The 21,417-nt window shown below is 32.2% G+C and overlaps 2 protein-coding genes across 8 annotated transcripts; one reads left to right on the top strand and one right to left on the bottom strand.

The window, feature by feature from the left end:
• Window positions 1-6,167: 6,167 nt before the first annotated feature.
• Window positions 6,168-9,882, top strand: LOC114193991 (uncharacterized). Of its 6 annotated transcripts, none has more exons than XM_028084006.2 (6): window positions 6,183-6,328; window positions 6,602-6,679; window positions 6,926-8,249; window positions 8,912-9,267; window positions 9,371-9,431; window positions 9,566-9,882. In XM_028084006.2, exons 3-6 carry the CDS (start codon window positions 7,131-7,133, stop codon window positions 9,728-9,730), a joined length of 1,701 nt encoding a protein of 566 aa, XP_027939807.1. In that variant the 5' UTR covers window positions 6,183-6,328; window positions 6,602-6,679; window positions 6,926-7,130; the 3' UTR covers window positions 9,731-9,882. The 6 variants fall into 6 exon arrangements, with proteins under 6 accessions (XP_027939810.1, XP_027939805.1, XP_027939807.1 ...); XM_028084005.2 differs by having other exon boundaries at window positions 6,602-6,691; XM_028084008.2 differs by lacking the exon at window positions 6,183-6,328 and adding an exon at window positions 6,368-6,507.
• A 947-nt stretch (window positions 9,883-10,829) lies between these two features.
• Window positions 10,830-15,336, bottom strand: LOC114193325 (protein NDL1-like). Of its 2 annotated transcripts, none has more exons than XM_028083065.2 (11): window positions 15,086-15,336; window positions 13,571-13,670; window positions 12,942-13,039; window positions 12,720-12,808; window positions 12,487-12,547; window positions 12,328-12,414; window positions 12,171-12,248; window positions 12,032-12,088; window positions 11,743-11,798; window positions 11,459-11,594; window positions 10,830-11,385 (listed from the first exon to the last, which is right to left on the bottom strand). In XM_028083065.2, exons 1-11 carry the CDS (start codon window positions 15,149-15,151, stop codon window positions 11,164-11,166), a joined length of 1,050 nt encoding a protein of 349 aa, XP_027938866.1. In that variant the 5' UTR covers window positions 15,152-15,336; the 3' UTR covers window positions 10,830-11,163. The 2 variants fall into 2 exon arrangements, with proteins under 2 accessions (XP_027938866.1, XP_027938867.1); XM_028083066.2 differs by having other exon boundaries at window positions 12,942-13,176; window positions 15,086-15,109.
• Between the last annotated feature and the right edge of the window lie 6,081 nt (window positions 15,337-21,417).

The following is a 21,417-nucleotide window of genomic DNA, read 5'->3' as shown; positions in this document are numbered from 1 at the left end:
AAACAATGTTGTAAGTGTAGCTAAGATTTAGGTTCTCAGCCACAAAACAGAATTGCTACTACTGACGAACAATGACTTTGATATCATATATTTTTTCTTTAATTTTATAGGAAAAAGAGTGTGGCCACAAGGTTAGTAGAAGAGAGGTATGTATAGCAACACATAAACATGATAATGGAGCCTTTATGAGTGATGAAGCGAGGGAAATCGATGTAAGTTCAATTCTAATAAAGTCTATAATTGTCAACCATACTTTGTGTTATTTTAACTAGTTTCTTCTTATATTCTTTGTAGGAAAAAATTCAAGTATATGAATCAACATCATCATCATCTGTATCAAAAGAAATATCAAGTACTGATTCCTTAGCTTTTGCTTTCAGAAGCCAAGAACACTGTGGACGTGTTAGGGGTTTGGGTTTGGGTCCTTGCCTATCTAAAGTGTTTGGTTCCAAGGGTCATTCATATAATGAAACATCTTCAAGTTATCATTCTAATGCCCAGTTACAAAATCAAGTTAATTTTTTAGTTTCATGATGCATTACTTTTATCAAATTTGACGTTTGAATATATTTAAAGTAATATGTTATGTAAACCAAAATTGTTAAAAGAGCTCCATTTTTTTTCTTCAAAAGTAGAAAATAAGAGTTATTTTCTCTATTTTGATTAATTTTGTATTTTAAAATAGGTTTCTACATTGACATCTCAACTCAATGAAATGAAGGCAATGGTTAATTTTTTGGTACAAAATTATCAAGGAGAGTTGCCTCGTGATTTTACTATGCATCATGCACCAACGGTAATATTTAAATCTTGATTAAATTAATATATGTTTGATATTATTATTTGGAAAGTTATTAATTATCATTATTTTTATATGTTAGATATCTGATCAAGAAAGTGTTCCTAACGAAGAAACAAATGATCAACATCCAACACCGCATTATATGATATTTTTCGTTTAATTTTGGAATTTGTCAACAAATATGATTCTAGGAAACTTTTCGTTAATTTTGATTTATTGTAGGTAGATAGTGCACTGCTTATTATGTCACTATCATTCAAATGCTACCTCTCCAACACTTATTATGTTAAGAGCATTATGACTGCTAGTCCACTATTGGTACCATTTGAATGAATATTTGTATTGGTACCATTTGAGTGAATATTTGTATTGATTGCTTATTTTGAAGTGGCCTTGAAGGTTTTGTTTATTTGTATTGATTGGTACCAAAATGTTAAGTAATAAATAGGAAATTCTATAGAATAAGGTTCTTTTCGTACTCAAATAATTAACTAAACAAATCAATTATCAGGAAAGTACAACTTTAGCATTATAACAATGTCATAATAATATGAGCACTAACTTTTTGGTATTAACAGGGGTTTTTAAGGAATTAACGAGGATTTTCGGAATCCCATGCATTACTAGAGTTTTCGGAACCCCACACATTACTGGGAGTTTTCAGAACTCCAGACATTAATGGGGGTTTTCGGAACCCCAAGCATTAACAGGGATTTTCGAAACCTCAGGTATTAATGGGGGTTTTCGAAACCCCCGATCCCCGGGTAATCCGTTAGCCACGCTTGCTCTTCCGGACACTTGCTCTTCCGAGGAAATTTCAAACCCCTAGTAAAACCATTAGTGGGGGTTAAAATCCCTAAAAACACCAAAAAATTATTTTTCTAGTGAGTTTATATTTTATTTAACTAAATATTTAATATATTCTCATATATTTATTTCAACTATTAAATATTAAAGGCATATATCAAATATTTATAATTTATAATTTGATATATATTTACAATAAAAGATTGAAGAAGAGTATACTTTTTAAAATTTGGAAAGCTTACTGGAAATACACTGAAATTAATAAATGGATTGGGCTGTAACTGATATATGTATTTTGGAAAGCTTACTGGAAATACACTGAAAAAACAATGTTTCATGGGAAGACCTGAGAACATTACCATGCTTCTAAGTTGTGACTGTGTTTACATTTATTTAAACTCATAATTTTTTTTATTAATTTATACTTAATTTTGTTTATTTTATTTACAATAGAACATTAAGCTACGATATTTTTTTATACATTTATAATTTACAGTAAATCTTAAAAATAATCTCATGCAGGGTAAGAAAAACTAGTTGTTAAAAATAATAATTCACGTACTCATAAACATTTAAATAAATACGGTGTGTGCATATCAGAGAGTGTGAGTAAAATTACCAGAGGCATCGTCGGACTTGTCTGGGACCAAGGAGAGTCATGTTTCCCGAAACTTTTTATTTTATTATATATATATATATATATATATATATATATATATTTAAAATTTATATTATTATATTATTTTTATTAAGTTATTTATATAATATATATTTTTATTGTTTAAAATGTAATTTGATACACCTTGGTTAATAATTGAATTAAAGAAATTAAGGTTCTATATTTGATTATGAGGTTTTTTCATGCAAGTCATTAAGAAAGTGTGAAACAAAAGAAAAATAAATTAGGAAAAAGAAATTGGAAAATAGAGAGAAAGAATAATATATCTTATAAATCAGTATCCTAATATGATTTATATATATTAGATTTATAATTCTTCCATTACGATACTTTTTTCAAATTAAGTTTCTCGAAATTTGTATGAATCCTAACTTTGATTTTATGATTTTTTTTTTTTGTATAAAATTGGCATGAAACATAATTATATTTTCTTAAATTAGTATAACCTAACATTATCTAATGTTGATATTATGTATTTTCAACTGCATAAGATAAATTAGTTGAATAGTCTTAAATTAAAATAAGAATTAAAATAATTGTTTATGTGAATTTAATAAATTAGAAAGATTAAAATTTGAAAAGTTTAAATTATATTATTCGGAAATATATTTTTTTAATTAAAAAAATTATATATAAAAAATTTATTTTTATATCCTTAGATATTTTCTCCGAGTTACGCCCGTGCGAAGAGGATACTTTTCCTCTACCAACAATGTAAAAGGATGGTGTAATATATTTTATAAAAAAATTTTGTAAAAATTCCCGAATATGTCAATATAATTTACTATAAGGTTTATTGAGACATGATAAGGTACATGTTTGTCGGTTTTGGAGGAAGAAACAACATAGGTACATTTGATGCCCCTATGAGAACTTGTCTCTTGTACCATTTAATAAGCCAACCAATAATAATGGATCAAAAACAAAAAATAAAAATAAACAAAAACAAAAACAAAAACAAAAAGTCCCAACCAAGTGAAGAAATTAACAAAGAGGATGAAAACAGAAGAAAATGAGACAATACTCATATTTTTCTTGATTTGATATTTTGATAAAAACACACTACTACTCCTCTTGATTTTAATATATGTAGTTGAGACTTACGGACAAACAGTTTAAGATACTTTTTAGAAATAATATTATATATACTAAAAGTATAATATATAATCTTCAAATAGAACAAATTGATTATATATAACTAACATAAATAATTAAACTCTTTCGATCTCAACTAAACATATACAATTTAATACAAATTAAATAATTAGTATTTGGTCATTTTAGAACAGGAAAAAACTTACTATAATTTGAATTTTGATCGAAGAAAAATATATTTTAATTTTTTGGATGTACATGTGAAAGAAACAATAAATAAATATTTTGAGAAAATAGTTAGAAATACTGTATACATAAACAATAAAAAGAAGTTGGGTGAAAAAAATTAAAAAGATCATCACTTCACATGGTTATAATTTTAAAGAGAGGAAAAAACTAACTCTTTTTCATAATTGAGACCATCATTAAAAAATTCATATATCCGGTCAATTTTATTTTGAATTTTCTTTTTTAAAAAATACTTATAAATTTTGTTATAATTTTTTTTTTAAAAATTTGTTGTCACTTTTTTTAAAATATTTTATATAAAATATTTTTCGCAATAAATTTTATAGAAAATACTTTGCAAATTTTATAATTTTGTAAAAAATAATTATTCTTAACAAATTTAAAAAAAAAATCATGTAATATGAAAATTTTTAAACAAGAAAAAAACTGAGTATAAGATAGAAATAAATATATGATTCTCACATAGTATAAAGTGTTAAATACAAGACATGAGTATAGAAAAAAAGTGTGATGTGAAGCTTAATATTCATGAACAATTATTGAACATATTAAGTTTAATTAATTGCTTTTAATTTTCACATATCCCTTAAATTTGATTCTTTTAATAACTTAGTAGCATCCAAATAGTGTTGAAAATATCTACCACTTTGATAATTGCACCTTTGCATAAATCGAAAAGGTTACTCTCTTTCTTCTCATCTCACACCTTTATAAAATGAAACTTTGTATTCATGTACTTCTTTTTCATTATGGAATTGGGATTCTCCCTAAATGCTATATTAGATTTTTGTTGTCCATCAATGTATTAGCATTTTTATATCATTTTGCATTACATGGTCAAGATATAAAAATATTTAATTGGTATTATTCAAATAATATTATATTATAAAATTTTAAAATATAAAGTATTACAAAGTGTGAAACTTGGCCCTAAAAAAAGTAAAGTAGGTATATATATTATTATCCCGAGCCTAGAGAAGAGAGCAACACAACGGCTACACACAAATTAAAATCCCACAATATATGCAAAAGGACACCCTCTATTTTTATTATTTCCCTTGTTAAATAATTCTGAATTCTATATAGTGTTTGTTATTGATTTTTAATTATTAAATGAATTGAGATGTTAGATAGGACTATTTTCATCTCATGTTTTTCATAAAATATTTAAAAATAATACATGAGAGTTTTTTTCTTTAATTATATGGAAAAAATATGTTAAAGAAAAGAAACACAAGTTACCTTACTCTTTCTGTTTAGTATAAACATTAGATATTAATCTTTTCTCATAAAAAATATAATTTATTTTCATTTATAATTTCTCTATTTTTTTTTCTCATCTAGCATGTTGCCAGAATTATGATGGTTAAAAAATCATAAAAGTAAAATCTATAATAGATATTGAATTATTTCTTTAATAAATATCTATAATTTTGTAGAATTTTTAATATTTGATTAATGAATATATATATATATATATATATATATATATATATATATATATATATATATATATATAAAAGAGAAAATAAATAATTTTTAAGTTTAGGTACTTAAAAGGTGAAGTTTTTGAACTGTAGGGACTGGTTTTATTGTGATATTATTTATTTTAAAATGTACTATCAAATATATCTTAATTGTGATAATACATATTAATCTAACTTTACAAAATATATATATATATATATATATATATATATATATATATATATATATATATATATATATATATATAAGAGAAAATGAATAATTTTTAAGTTTAGGTACTTAAAAGGTGAAGTTTTTGAACTGTAGGGACTGGTTTTATTGTGATATTATTTATTTTAAAATGTACTATCAAATATATCTTAATTGTGATAATACATATTAATCTAACTTTACAATTTAATTACGTGTGTGTGTGGAGTTTAATTTCTATGTACTACTAGCAGCAGAAGCAATAAAAAATAATGATAGATATTATTTTGAATGTGAGTGAATGCAAAAACTGATGCAATGAGCAGTGGATGAATGATGATGAATGAGATGATGAAGGAGGGTTTAATGAGAGGAAAAATTGTCGTCATTTATTGGCATGCTTACATCAGAAGGTCTATGTCTGAGAGGTAAAGTACAATGAACAGCTACACTACAAACCCTATCACACTGTTCTTTCCATTTCTCTCTCTCATTCACACGTCAAAACAATTCCCTCGTGCCTTTGTTGTTACATTGTGTAAGGAAAGCCTTGGCTTTTCTTTACCCCATTCGAGTCATGTTCCTGTTCACGTTACCATCTTGTTTAAAAATGGCTAAAAACCCAAAGGGTCTTCACCAAAGTGTTTCTCAGGCCCCCCCTACCCTTCTTGTGAGAATACTCATATTGCATTTGTTGTGAGAATGAATACTCAACAAAATCATAATAATAGTCATAGAAATAGTAATAGTAATAGGTGTTTGTTGTTTCGGTGTGAGGACTGAGGAGGACAAAAGAGATCAGAGAGGGCCCGTTAAAGGCTGCACCACAAATGAGTGGCACTGCACCAAAGGCTACTACCAATGTATACTGTGTTCTCTCTCTCACTCTCTCTCACTCTCTCTCCTTCCTTGTTTTTACTCCTTCGTGGCCCTTCTACCTCCATCTATCTCACACACCTTTTTCATCCATCTCCAACACTAGGTGCAACATCTACCTCTTTTTGCTCTTTGTTTGTTATGTAAGCTATCTTTTCTTCTTCACCCTTTACATACACTTTACACACTCTTCCATGCTTTTCCTTTTCTTTCTGTTTGCAAAAACACCACTACATATGTCTTTTGTTAGACAATTTAATTTCATTGTTTAGTCTTTACCATCGTGCTTTCTGCTTATGCTTTATGAGTTGCAATCTTTGAGGTCATATTTGATGACTATATAACCTTTTGAAAACTTAGTATAGGAAGTTTCTTGTTTTTTCATGCTCCTTTTTCATTTTTTTTTTGTTTTCTAGGTTCTTGGAGGGAAACTAGACATCCTTTGAAGAAGTGTTTTTTTTTGTTTTTTTCCGGTGATGGCTCAGCTTGTTCTGGTGGGTGATAAGGTTGTTTTACTTGGTTTTGCTTTTGACTTGGTTCTTTTCTCTTGAAATCATCTGTGTCAATTTTAGTTTACATAAGTAGTTCAAAAGTTTTGTTTTGTTTTTTGGTAATTTCCCCTTTCATCTTTCAGTAAGTGTTCTAGTTTGGAATGAGGATAGATTAAGTCACAATGTTGGAGAGTTATCTACTGCTATTTTTGTTGCTGCCTTGTTTTAATTTTCCTTTTTTGTTTGTAGCATGGAGCTATTTCCATTTTCTTCAAGAGAGTGAGGTGATTCTTCCAAAAAAGGGGATAACTACAATTCTTCTAAGAAAGGGGAGAAGGAGATTCTACTGGTCTAGATAACCATGAATCTGAAGAAAAACCAAGTCACTATGGAGGTAATGCTGGTTTGAAAGGCTATTGAAGAAGCATCAAGTGCCTCTTTTTACATTTCCTAGATGGAGAATAATATGTACAGTGCTTCACTGGACATTGGTGGCAGAAATTCTGCTGTCATAGAAGAAATTGCACAGCATTTAGCACCGAAGCCACTGATTCAATGCTACTCATTTGACCTCAATAACCAAAACCACATTATAAATGGAATTCCAGTTCTTGCTGCAGAACAAGGTGAACCTACAAGCGATGTCCATGTAGATGGTTGCTTCATAAACCCTGCTACAATTGCTGATTCCAATTCATTTGTCTCGGTACAAGGAAAGAGTATTGTAGGAGATGCCTCAAATCACATCAATAACAGTGCCATTCAAGAACATTTAGCTGGAGGAAGGACAATTGCTTCTGCTGCTTCACTTGCTGACAGAATAGGCCTTCAAGAAAATCTGCAGAGTTCAGCAGCTTTGCCTCATTCAATGAGTTCATTGGAGGCACTGGGACCATACATCTTCAATAATTGGCAAGATACTTCAAACCCTTTGGCTGCAACTTTTGGTGATCATGCCTATGATGAATTATCAAGTATTCAGAAGTGGAATGTGAACAAGTTTCTTAAAGCTCCAGAGGCCAATGGGACTGAGATCCAGGCCTATTCTTCCATAGGAAACCTTGTTCAAAATGGATGGACATCATCAAATGTTGCAAGCTTGGGAAATTTTGCCTATAATTCTTCTAATAGTAGTAAAGAGCTATCACTGAGTCTTTCAAGATCTCCTCCAACTACAGGTCAGTGCTCAGAGATGAGCTGCTCCAACGCATCTCGTAGCATGAATGGAACAAGTTCAGGGTTGGAGCAACCTTCCTGCAGCAGCAAGGAACTGTGTATGAGATTAGGTTCTAACAAACATGTCCAGTTTTCACCAGCAATATTGGGGTCCAGATATCTTGCTGGAGTTCAAGAGATATTTTCTCAGATTGCAAGATATTCATTTGAAAATGTAGAGCTGATGAATTACTCAGCTTCTGGTGTTAAAAAGTCAGCTTCAGCTTCCACACAAAAGAGAAGGGTGGCGAGTAATCAGAATGAAAATTCCATGTATGGAGCACATGCAGAAGAATCTCCATCAGAAAGACATGCAGCTGATTCAAACAAATCCCAACTTCTCATGCTTCTACAACTGGTAAAATGCTACCTCTTACACTCATCAGTAGGACATAAATTATGGTCCTGATTTAATATATGTTCAAATGTGCTTACTTTGCAGTTATCATTTTTCCACAATAAAATTTATGCATGGATAAAGGGCAAAAATATATTTATGGTTTCCGTCTGGTTCTGCTAAATGCCCCAATTACACTAAGATGAACGTTCAGTCAGTTTAACAAGCTAATTTGATGGACTTAGTTACATGTGACAAACTGTGAAAGATGTGACATTAGATTAGCACTTGTCATGCTAGTAAAAACTACAACCGTTTGTGCAACAAAACTGACAGAAATTGTCAAGAATTAGATTTTAAACTTAACTCAATCTTTTAAAATCAACTTTTAAAACCGATTTGTAAGTTAAAGTTTGCACCCACTTGTATATTGTAAACTAATCTTATCACTAGTCGACAAGGGACTTCTGACAAAAACACGTGTTGGATTTTACGAAGACACTTTGAGAGACCAGACTGAAATCTTTAAAGCATATAAGAAGAAATGGAAACAAAAATAAGATGATAAACCAAATGTACATTAACCTTGGGAAAACAAATTGTGAGAAGTTGAAAAGTAATATGTGAAAGTTTTCATTTTGACATAGTGATGGTAATGGACTAATGCCCTTTATGATTGTTAGGTGGACAATGGATATAGTCAGTGTCTGGATGAGGTTCATACTGTGGCATCTGCATTCCATGCTGCTACTGAGTTGGATCCACACATGCATGCACATTTTGCACTTCAAACTATCTCTCTCTTGTACAAGGACTTGAGAGAGAGGATTAGCAATTGTATTCTTGCCATGGGACCAGATTTTAACAGCTTGTGTTCAGAAGAGGAGAAGGAATGGTCTCTTGAAACTTCGTTCATTCAAAAGCAATGGGCTCTGCAGCAGTTGAAGAAAAAAGATCAGTTATGGAGACCCCAAAGGGGCTTGCCAGAGAGATCTGTCTCTGTTCTACGCGCTTGGATGTTTCAGAATTTCCTCCATCCGTGAGTTTCTTTGTTCCAAGATGTTGAATGCAACAACTTTTAGCTTTTAGATTGCAGAGACATTAAAAACAAGAGAACTTACATAAGTTGTGATGGATTTCAGGTATCCTAAAGATGCGGAGAAGCACTTATTGGCAGTAAAAAGTGGGTTGACAAGAAGCCAGGTACTTGTTTGTTACTCTCTTGTTAGATACATCCTTTCTGCTATGAAAAAAAGTGTAAAACTTATATAGGAAGAAAAAAAATAGCAAAGTTGTTCTTGTTTGAGATGATATTGTGCTTATGGTTGATTGAGCAGGTATCGAATTGGTTTATCAATGCACGTGTTCGGTTATGGAAGCCTATGATTGAAGAAATGTATGCTGAAATGAGCAGAAGAAAAGCTTGTAGAAATGAAGAGGGATTGGAGAGCAGTCACAGAAGCAGGATGAGCATGAACACTCAAATGTTGAATATCAATTGAAGGTGAAGGTGAAGATAGTCATATAATATAATATGACATTATTATTACTACTACTATGTTTTTGGATCAAGTAAGTAATTTGACACTGCTGAAATCAGAATTGTGAATAATGCTGTGCTTCGGTAATTAGGAGAAGTTACGTTATCTTGAAAGAGGTGCTTTCATGGAATGGATGATAGAGTCCAAGGATTATGATTTGCAGTTGTTAACATGGAATTTATTTGACTATCCAAAATGCATTTTTTTGGTTTGGTTAGATCTGCTTTGTGAGCACTTTGATAGTGTTAGCACAAGGTAAGAGAAGTGATTTTTTGGACTAATCATCAAATGGACCAAGTATTTATACATGTGAAAAAATACACCTAAATTTAAGAAAAAATTATAGTGTAGCGAAAACACAAATTTGTTGTAAAATTTTGCTGACAAAAAAGTCTTATTGTAAAATAAACTTCACTTGAAACAAATGGTCTGTTCTTTTCGTTGATTAAAACAATTAAAATTATATTTTCTTTATGAAATGTGTTTACTACATTTATGTAATAGATACTTTTGATGAAAAATATCATTTTTACATGTTTAAAATCAATTTTAAAGTGTTATGTTTATAAAATTTATAAAATTAGCATTTTAACGGCTGTAAATGTATAAAAAAAAAATACATCTTTGTGTACTTATTTACAAAGTTAAAATGATATGAAACTAGCAGAAAAACGACATTTGGTTTAATTGAAATTTGAAAATGATAGTATAGTTAAAGCAATTCTATTTTAAAAGCATTTTAATGTTAAAATCAGTTTAACAATAAAATAAAATTATATAGAGTACACGATACAAAAACATTATAACGATATTAAATTGGATAATCATTTAATATATATGCTGAACTGGATATCCTATAATTGTGCTGAACTTTATAGATTCCTCCTCGCATACAATTCGCTAATTAACTGCATCCTATTTATCAGTATGAATGCAGCGTAAAAAAATAATAAGTAAAATTCATTTTCTATATATGAATGAACCCTGAATAAACATTTGCCTGTGAACTTTGAATGACAACTTTTTCGTAAGAAAATGAAACAATTGCAAACACGGGCAATTAAATTCCAGGAGTACTTCATATTTTCAAAATTCAATTATATTTATCGACAGCGAATAAGATGCCGAAAACAAGAAAATAGAACAGTAATCGGTGTTTATACAATTTGAACCCGAACTTTTATCTCCCCCAACCAATATGGAAACAACAATATCGAAGCTTTACAACTATTAAGGCTCGAGACTCGATGACTAAAATCTATGACTGATTACAAATAAAAGAATGACTATATTGATTTCTTATTTTCTTATCTCCTTATTATCTACAAGGATCACTCCGTTAAATGACCAATATCAGAAGGGGCACCAGTATCCCAGTCTTTATTCATCTACATCTAGATTTTCAGGGAAATTCGTGTCTTTATGGGTTTCAATTTTAAACCCATACTCTCTGGGGAGTAAAGCTCCGGAGATATGCAAGATGGACTCAAGGGGCTTCTTGGGCTTACGCTCAGCTTGGATGGCTTGTACAAGCCATATCCCATGAGAAAGTACTCCATCGGTATTAACATGGCATGAGGCTGCTCCTCTGTTACCATTGATCCACATGCTTGAACCTATTACATAATGTTAAAACCCGATTGCAATATTACATAATGTTATCACAGATTAATAAACTATTTTCAATACCTCGACTAAGGCACTGAATCGTCTGTCCAATTTTGAAGTCATGTGAAGAGCCTCCGAGTGAAATGGTGACATATCCCCAACAAAAATAAGTGAACGGCACTGTAATTTTCTCAATCCTTCACTTATGTCAGGTCTCCTGTTAGGTCCCAAAATGAAGTTAAATGAAAAAGAAATATATTATAATAAATATCTTATAAATATCTACAGGGGCAATTGCCTATTCTAAACACTACGCCCCCTCAAAAAGAAATACGAGAATCACTATTTTGGAACTGTATTCATACCCGTTAATAGCTTCCAGGAATCGCCACACATTCAAGCTCTGCCTCTCATCCAACAACTGTAAGAAAATATAGAGTATAGTGTTCAGGTTCAAACAACTAGCTACCAGTAAAGTGTTCACATTGCTCGAGCTCACTTAATGGATGATGCAGTAGGCATCCAATTTGTGAGGGTTTTTTTTCTTTTCTCTTTTCTCTTGTTTTTTATTTCTGACGCATAAAAAATAACTAGCTATCAGTTATTACCCTGTTCCTAGATGAAAATGAAACAAACAAAAAAATGTTGACCAACCCTTCGGCAAGCTTTAACAATATCCGACTCCGGCAATTGTGTGCCACCTCGAATTTCCTATCACCGCCAATCAAAGTCAATGTTTCAGCCCAACACAATGGAGGTAAAACAAGGAATAATTTTGGAAGCAAAGATATACCTTGCTGAAGTACCGCTTCAGCAATATTTCCTTTACTACGCCACACATGCCATAGAAGTATAGCAAATTTGACATGACCTGCAAATATTTTAAAATCTTTAGAAAAGAATGAGATTAAATTTTAGAACAAAACAATCTTTCAGCATAGGAACAGAACCTTGTTGTACAGCCATTCAGCCCAAGATGGTTCTTTACATAGAGGCGAAACAAGTATCAAACCAAGAACACGTTGTCTATACTTCATCTGTTGTCAAGTGTTAGAAAGACCTGAGTATCTTAGGGACATTTAAGGAGACAAACACGCATGAATACTCACAGCAAATAAGGTAAGAACGTAAGCCCCAGCAGTTACTCCCATACACATAACCGCGCTAAGACTGCAAAACAAGAACAAGTAAAGGATAAATCAGCTTCTATGGCGAGTACCCATCACTTTCAATCTGTGGAACTAGGAGTCAACTTAGATATTAAAAACGAATAAAAATGGCTCTAAAATAATTTGTTCATGTCACTAAATGGGAAGCAACACTAATTAAGCTAAACACTCACCCGAAAAAGTTGAGAACCTCAGCTATTTGATCAGCTAAGTCATCTACAGAAAGAACTGGGTAATCTGAATCAATTGGAACAGCTCCTAACTGCAATAACTCTTGAAGAAAGCACAGCATGATGAGGAACCAGGTATATTATAAACGTTCAACAATGTAGAAATTGAAAAACAGAAGGATACAAGAATCAAGCAACAACATTGTACAACTTCAAGATACAAACCTCATGCCCAGGTGGACTAATGTGATAAATGCAGAAATTGTGGAGCAAAAGGTAATATGCCTCGGGACAAAATAATAACCCCTGAAAGCAGGAGACATCTGATGAAACCACATGCATGAAAACAAAGGTTAGATTGTCAGTGCATTACAAAAAAGAAGTGTTGAGTTGAGAATAATCAATGTTTGTCAAAAATCACTAAACGGCAATTGTGGACTTGATTTTGCCTGCATCAAAACTTTTCAGAAAATAAATAGAGTTTCAGGAGCGGAAAGAGCAAATGTCTAATTTTTATAAAAACTGATACATACATTACAAACAAACAAACAAAAAAAGTTAACTTGAGAGTAATCCATATCTGGCAAAAATCATCAAACAAATACATAGTTTCAGGAGAAAGAGCAAATGTTTAATTTGTTTATGAAAACTAATACATATTTCAATGCCAGCATGTACCAGATTTAAAACTCTGGTTAAACTGAATCTACTTAAATGTAGTGGGAAAAGATTTTTTAACCATAACAATAGGAACAAATCCATAAAAGCTATAACTTGAAGACATAAAGTGCAATGTTCTGATGCAAAATTAGAGGGGGTGGTTCACGAGATATACGTAAAATGTAAAAACTTACAATTTAAAGCCAAATCTGGATATGTGATAAGTGCTGGTTTATCCTGGTCTCCGTATACAGAAACAGATATAGAACCATGGCGTGTTCTGATGATATGTTCCTGCACAAGCATATGAGTAGCATACTAATCACTAACGGCACAGAAAGTTAACCGAAAAGGACAACAAAGTGCTCATTACATATCATTGCCTTTATATTTTTATAAAAACAAACAGGGAAGGAATCATATAAGTGAGCAAAGAATAATTTATAGCACGTTTGAGTTTTGTTGACGACGAGTAATGGTAGAATACATTGTTTGAAGCTCCTTTTGAAAGAAAATCATTATTCTACTCTTATGACAATAAAAAATGAAATTCATTTTCATGAATGGAAATATTTTATTCAACAAAAGGTCTTTAATCATGTGTGACCAATTAAGTACGTGCACCAAAGACGCGTACAAAAACTTGGGGCAGCAAAATGAAATCACAAAACGTTACTCATGCAAAGAAGCAACCCATAACAAGCCACAAAACCTTTCAAGGCGGAAACAATGTAGATTGCATGTGTGAAGAAGCACCTTTTGAAAGAAAATCATTATTCTACTCTTGTCACAATAGAAAAAGAAATTCATTTTTATGAATGGACAATATAAATTTTTTTTTATCATCACCTAATTACAAATCAATTAAAATATTATTTTTAAATTAGTTATTAATCAACAATATTAAAATAGATGTCAAGCTGTAATGAGACAATAGTGCATAAAAGTATATTTAAATTAAACTCTAAAAAAAGTTGGTTTTCTTATAAGAAACAATATTCCGTCATCAACCAATAAGAAATCATCATCAGTATTACTTTTGAATTAGTTATTACAAAACTAAACAATGTAAAATATTTCCATATTACCCGTCCAGACTATTAACTAAAGAAAAAAAAACAAAAATTTAAAAATCTAGAACCACAAACTAATTTCTTTAACCATATAGGCATGATAACAAAATAATACAACGTCTTCACCATTTTGCAAAACCCTTGGACAACATCGAAAAGCGAACTAGTAAAAACTATAATTGCAGTAACCATTTGCTTTGCGGAGATTCACAACTCAAAAGCTGGGTTATTCTTGACATCGACCTCCATTACAGAACATCAGAAACAAAAAACGAAACGAAAAACGCCGTTTCCGCTCGGGACGAAGAAACAAACTAACAAAAGCCCAAAAACGCAATTGAAGCTATTGTCAGTGTTACGAGGGAATAGCAGTCAAACTTAGAACTCCGAAATTACAAAAAAGAAAAAGCCGAGAAAAAAAAAACATAAAACAAACAAAACGAACTAAAATCGCAAAAAGAGATTTGATTGATTATAGTGTAACTCCTGTAATGAAACATAAGATTATTATCGCTATTCTTATTGTTGTTGTTGTTGCGTATAACATCAAATCGATAACAGAAAATCCAATGCAGAATCACAATAATCACAATTATGATAACGCTAATGATAATGATGATAATAAAATTAATGTACCTGAGGTGAAGGAGAGAAGGAATCGATGTCTAGCGAGAGAGAATCGCTTGAGGTTGAATCGGCCATCGAATGGAAAGTGATTCGAGAGTGGAATCGCGAATGCAGAATCGCGTTTTGTATCGATGCTGTTGTTATGGCAACACAACGAAACGAAACGAACAATGATGTGTTTGTTTGAGTGAGTGATGGTGGTGTTAATAAACTCGAGCGAGTCAAAACGAGTCACCGACGATTCCATGGCGTGGCACTTGTTTGTTTGGGGCCTCACCAGCCATCTGCATCAAACAAAAACAATCCTAACCTAACCCCACACTCTGGTTAACTTAACCACACTTGGGTAAGCCGACACATTTTTTTTTCTTTTTTCTTTTCCTTTTTCCACTTTTCTTCTTAGGTGGAGAATACATCACTTTAAATACATTCTGTTTATCTTTAATCTTTTATTTTGATAACATATTTATGAGGTTTCCTTTTATTTATTTTTACATCATGTATGAATTGGTGATTGTCTTTATAGAAGTTTAAATTTTGTTCTAATATATAAGTTTTCAAGTGAATTTATATTTTATGTGAAGAATAAATTATAAAGTTAAGTGATATATAAAAAACTTCATGATTTTATTGATTTAAAGATTTGGAGTTCACATAGTATTCATCATTTATATAATAACTTAATAGTATTTTTTTTTATATTTATAATAAAATTTGAATATGTTTTTAATTTTTAAATTTTGATATAAGATTGAAATTAATTTTCTTTCAAACATTAATTTAGTCTAATTTTTAAATTTTAGAAATAATTAGATAAAAATTTTAGACTTGTTAAATAGTGTTTTAAATTAACATTTAAATTATTAACATATTTCATACGTTTTGATTCAGATGTTAATATATATAAAATATATATATATATATATATATATATATATATATTATTTAACATGTAGAAAAAATTATATCAAATCTTTCTTTTTAATTTAAAAATTAAAATATATCAAAATTTAAAACATATTAAATTCTACGTACAAATTTATGAACTACAAAATATTTAACTATTATATCAATAATTCAATATTTTTCTTTTACATTTTTATAATTTTTAGAAATACCTGATACACCAGATATATCAACATTAATGTCATTAACTTCATTTTGTTCCCAAAATTGACAATAAACACATAAAAAAATTGATTAATTATATTAATATATTCGTATTCATCGTCTTGATCTAACAAAAAAAAATACATTAATTATTTTTAAAATATAAAGAATACATTGAGTTAAACAAAAAAAAACATTGAATTATTGTTAAAAATTAGAACTAAGTCTTTAAAAATTAAGATTTTAGATTAGAAATTGTTTTACTGATTCATTAAATGTAGTGAGTAGATGGAATATGATTAATTGGGAATGTGATTCACATGAATATATGTTGTGTGTTATTATTGAGAAGCATAAATGAGAGGTAGAAAGTCAAAAGAGAATAACATTGCAATGGGGCCATGGAAATTTAGATTATTTGTTGAGTTTTTTTTATCGTTTCTCTGTTATGTTTTTCTAATATATTAATTATCATTCATTTTAAAGTTTTAAAATATATTAAAAAAATATTTAAAATGTGAATACAATATATTTTTAATATTTAATAAAAAATAATAAAAAAATCATTAAAAAACCTAAACTCCCAACAATGATTAGAGAAAAGAGAATGGGATGCACTTTTCACACAAATCACTTTCAATTCAGAAAATTGCAGCATCTGTCACATTCAACTAAATTGCCATTTCACGTAACTCGTAAACAATAACTCTCTATTCATGCAACAAAAAACAATTTCATCAAGTGCCTTTAGAAAATCATTCTCAACTACTTGTTGCTGTCATCTTCTTTTTTCTCACTTTCTGAAAAACATTTATACTAATTACATATATAACTTACAACTCAAACAAATACTTAATGAAAATTAAAATAATTTAAAAATACTTCAAATAAACTAATGCATGTCTTAATCAATCAACATATATCCTTCTTGAAAATAATATTGCATAGTTTAAATGTCTACTTTTACGTATTAACAACTAAAGTGCCTCTAATAATTGATCATTCTCCATCTAATAATAGTTATTTTGTCTTTCTGTTTTTTATAAATGGGTCACGTACGTAATTTTATTTAAATTCTACTTTTAAAATAAATTTTAAATATAATATGTAAAATCAATATTTATTTAATAATTGACTACAGCATGGTCAATTTCAATATATTAATTAAATGGTGAAACAAAATACCTTCCATGTATATTATTTAGTCTTTCTACACAATAGCTATTAAATAGCATTATCTAAAATTTCAAAAGCTTACCGGATAATTAACACATCCAGAACATGATAAAGTGGTGATGATTAACATTATTTATAAAAATATATATTTAATATAAACTATTTCAAATACTTAAAATATTCTTCAAAATGTATCAAGAAAATCATGACAATTATGAAAATCACATAGTAACTCCAACCACTTATTCAAATGTAAATTTTTATATCCAAAAAACAAACCAGACAAAGCTAAATCAATGTAGTATAATATTAAAAAAATCGTTTTATTTCGTTTTTTCCATAGTTACAAAGACAATTTAAATCATTAATTTTTTTTCAATAATTAAATGCAGATATCCATCTAATGTTCAAACATTCCAATACCATTGAAGTTGTATCTACAAATATATATATATATATATATATATATATATATATATATATATATATATATATATATATATATATAGGCAAATTCAAATACATATTTTTATTGATCATCTTTTACATAATGATAATATTTCTATCATTCTCATTTCCAATACTACATTGAGAGATAGTGAAGGTGAACACGAAGAAGATGTCACGTATTCTCAATGATGCATTAAAGATACTCGTTGACTTTTTATCTCAATAAATTCTTTTATTCTTTTAAAATTATCTTTTTTATGTCTTTGCAAACTCTTGTTTTACTCTTTTTTTGTTCTTTTCTTTATAAAAATTCTATGAACTAAATTTTTTAAAGCATCCTCACGCTCTAGATCCAAGCCCCCGCAGTTGGGCCAGAGTATGAGGATGTTCACACTTGGGTCGGGATGATCCCGGCCATTTTCTCCTTGCTGGGCCAGGGTGTACTCGGCCATACACTAACACCAGCCCCCGGGCTCGTAGTGAACAAAGTTCACAAGAGGCTATGATGTGTTGTTTTGGGAAATGGTGTAGAGGCGTCCTCAACCACTTGCGTTTATGAGACTTGCTTTAATTATGGGGAAAAGGAAGTATTAACTTGGCTCGCCGCTCGAGGCTGTCTTGTCATAATAATGAGATGGTATAGGTGAGGAGTTTTAAAGGAGATGTGCCGACAACCGTTGGATGGAGCGAGATCTTATGGTGATGAGGGGGTTACTCTTGTGAAAGTGGTCCACTATAAATAGAGGTGGGGTCTTGATGTTGTGAGGCAAAGGATCCATTTAGGAAGTGAGCCACCACCAGCCGAGCATTTCCTGTCTGCGCCATCCCAGGTATGTCCTCCTCCTCTACTTATTATCTTTCCAGTAGGCATAGCAACTTTGAGGAGGAGGGGACTGTGTCTGACTCCCCGTGCAGTGATAGTGTTCAGAGGGACGATGAGGACTCTGTGGGTGCCAAGGAGTTCTCGACCCCGCGTCACTCGGGGAGTGGGTAGATCCCCGGGTGAAACTCCCTCTGTCTAGGTTTAGTAAATCTGCCACCATAGTTGATTTTCGTAAGAAGTATGATATTCTAGCTGATACAGTAGACGATCGTATTATTAGTGTAGAGCGAGCCAGGAGTGGGGATAGTGTATGTCACGGTCGAGAAGGTCATTTGCATGATTTTTTCTACATGTACTCTACCTTAGTCTCTGATTTGCATGTGCGTCTCCCCTTTGATGATTTTACAATGGGAGTGCTAAGGGTGCTGAATGTAGCACCCAGCCAGCTGCATCCTAATAGTTGGGCATCCCTTCAGGCGTTCTGACTGGTCTGTCGAGTGTTCCATTTGAGACCCTCCTCGCAGGTTTTCTTGCAGTACTACTGTACGCGTCCGGGGGAGTTGGTTAGTTGGTTGTCTCTAGTGGGTCAAAGCCATTAGTGTCTACTCGCGTCTTATACGTAATCTTTTAAAAGGTTTAAGATTGGTTTCTTTAAGGTAGTCATCCGGTCCGCTGGGGCTGGATATTTTTACTTTGAAAATGGCGAGCCCAAATTCCCGTTCTACTAGACCAAACGTCCCACCCCATATCGATTTTGGCCGAGAACATCCCTTACCCAGGAGTTCCTGTATGTGCTATCTTATTTGGACCAATTGCCCAAGAAACTCTCCTCCAAGAAAATTATTGGTGTGTTTAGTTCCTCTCGTCCGCACGATGACCTTTTCGGTATGTGTGTTCGTTTGACTCCCCATAGATATGTGTCTGGTATGTTTGGACTAACGCTTATTTCTTTTTGCAAATACCATGGTTGCTGCTGGTCCTTTTGGTAAAGAAGTGTTTCTGGAACTGAGGAGGAAAAAGCTAGAGGAGGAGAAGAGGAAAGGGGATGAGAGTGCTAGCCGTGTTCCTGCAGAGATGACTTCCTAGAAGGGCGACCTAATGTCTCCTGTTGTGGAGAAGAAGAAAAGCAAGCGTAGGGATCGTACCGCAAGGTCGAGTACTCCCCCGGTCATCCTCCCCTAAGAAGTCTCGAGGCACTTCCTCTGCTGATAGTGCGACTGACTCTTTGTCTGCAATGTTTGATGCGCAACTCAAAATCAACCAAGGCATAGAGGTTTCCTTATCGTCGTAGGAGGCTGAAATTGTGTCAGCCATGCGTCCTGAAACTGTGTTGTATACATTGAATGAATTTCATGCCATGGCAATGGTGATGGGTCGCCATCTGAACACAGTGCTAAGCCAACTGCCAGAGACGAGCAAACTGGCTGCTGAGATAGAGAGTCTACAGAGGGAATTGGCTGAGGCAAATAACAGGAGGCAAGAGGTTTTGCTTTAGTTGGGAAGTGTGAAAAATGAGCAATCGCAGCTGCTAGCAGAGCATAATGTCTTGAAAGCGCGCTGCAGGGACTTTGAGAAAAAGGATGAGGATTCCCAGGCGGCCGTGGAATGTCTAGAGGAGGAGTTGGCGGCCGAGAAAAGGGATAATGCTGAGAAAGCTGGCCGAATTTACCAGTTGGAGGGGTACGTGATGTCCCAGCATGAGGAGGGTTTCCACAAGGCCATGCGCTAGGCTGCTCACTATTTTAACTTTGACGTGAGAGATGGGCGTTTTAATATTGATGAGGATGTGTACGAAGGCTCCGTCATGGCTGTGGAGGACATCCCTGTTGCTGGGCAACAAAAACCTGCTACTTCTCCCGAGGATTGACATGTTGTTTTATGTTTTCTAGTTTTAGAAGCTGTTTGTCGAGCTTTGGTTTACTGCCTCTAACACACATTGTATGTTTGGATGCCATGCTTTGAACTTTTTTCTTTAGATTTTTGTGTTTGCATCTGTTGCTTGTGCTCTTTGTATGTTACTAGCCATTTGTATTTGCAGGTGAAGGTGAGATGTACTCGGCCACTTCTGGCCATGATGTGGTAGGCCTCCTCTGGCCGGGATGTACTCGGCCACTTCTGGTCAAGATGGTGTTTTCCTTTAGGTCGTCTGCTCCTTAAGTTTTTGTATGGTTGTGTATTACCTTAAGTTTTTGCTTGTATGAGGGGATCATCTAGGGCGATGAAGCTTCCTTTCCCATTGGTATAGATATGGGGGATCATCTAGTTCGATGAAGCTTCCTTTCCCATGAGAGAGTGCGAAATTTTAACTATTTGTTGTGCTTGATCGGGATATATGCGTGTATTGACAATAGATAATGAAATAGTCATGCTTTATTTATGGCTATGATGCCTCGTTAAAACCTTCTTGACCAAAAACCCTCCTTAGGGAAAAAAAGATCAAGGTAGGAAAGAGTACATCATTTATTCCGCAATCGAAATCACAAAAGAGTCTGAAAAATAAACGTTTGACAAACTAACTGTAATAAAACTTGAGATGTGAGGCGTTCCATGTGGCTGAGACAGGGGCACCAGATAAGTGCTCCAACATGTATGTGCCGTTTCCCACAACTTCGTTGATTCAAAATGGCCATTCCCAATTGGGCGAGAACTTCCTTTCATGCTTTCGGGCGGCACTTGCCATACGCCATACTAGATCTCCCTGGTGAAAAGATCGGGGTTTGACTTTGGTATTATAGTGGCGCTGGGCCCTTAGTTTGGATGCCTCTTCCCGAATGCGCACTTG

This window comes from Vigna unguiculata, chromosome 8 (genome assembly GCF_037176805.1).
Source record: "Vigna unguiculata cultivar grain cowpea cultivar isolate G323 ecotype 2 chromosome 8, ASM3717680v1, whole genome shotgun sequence".
NCBI classification, from domain to species: domain Eukaryota; kingdom Viridiplantae; phylum Streptophyta; class Magnoliopsida; order Fabales; family Fabaceae; genus Vigna; species Vigna unguiculata.
Note: the sequence above shows the minus strand (reverse complement) of the source record. Positions and strands in the feature narration are given on the sequence as shown.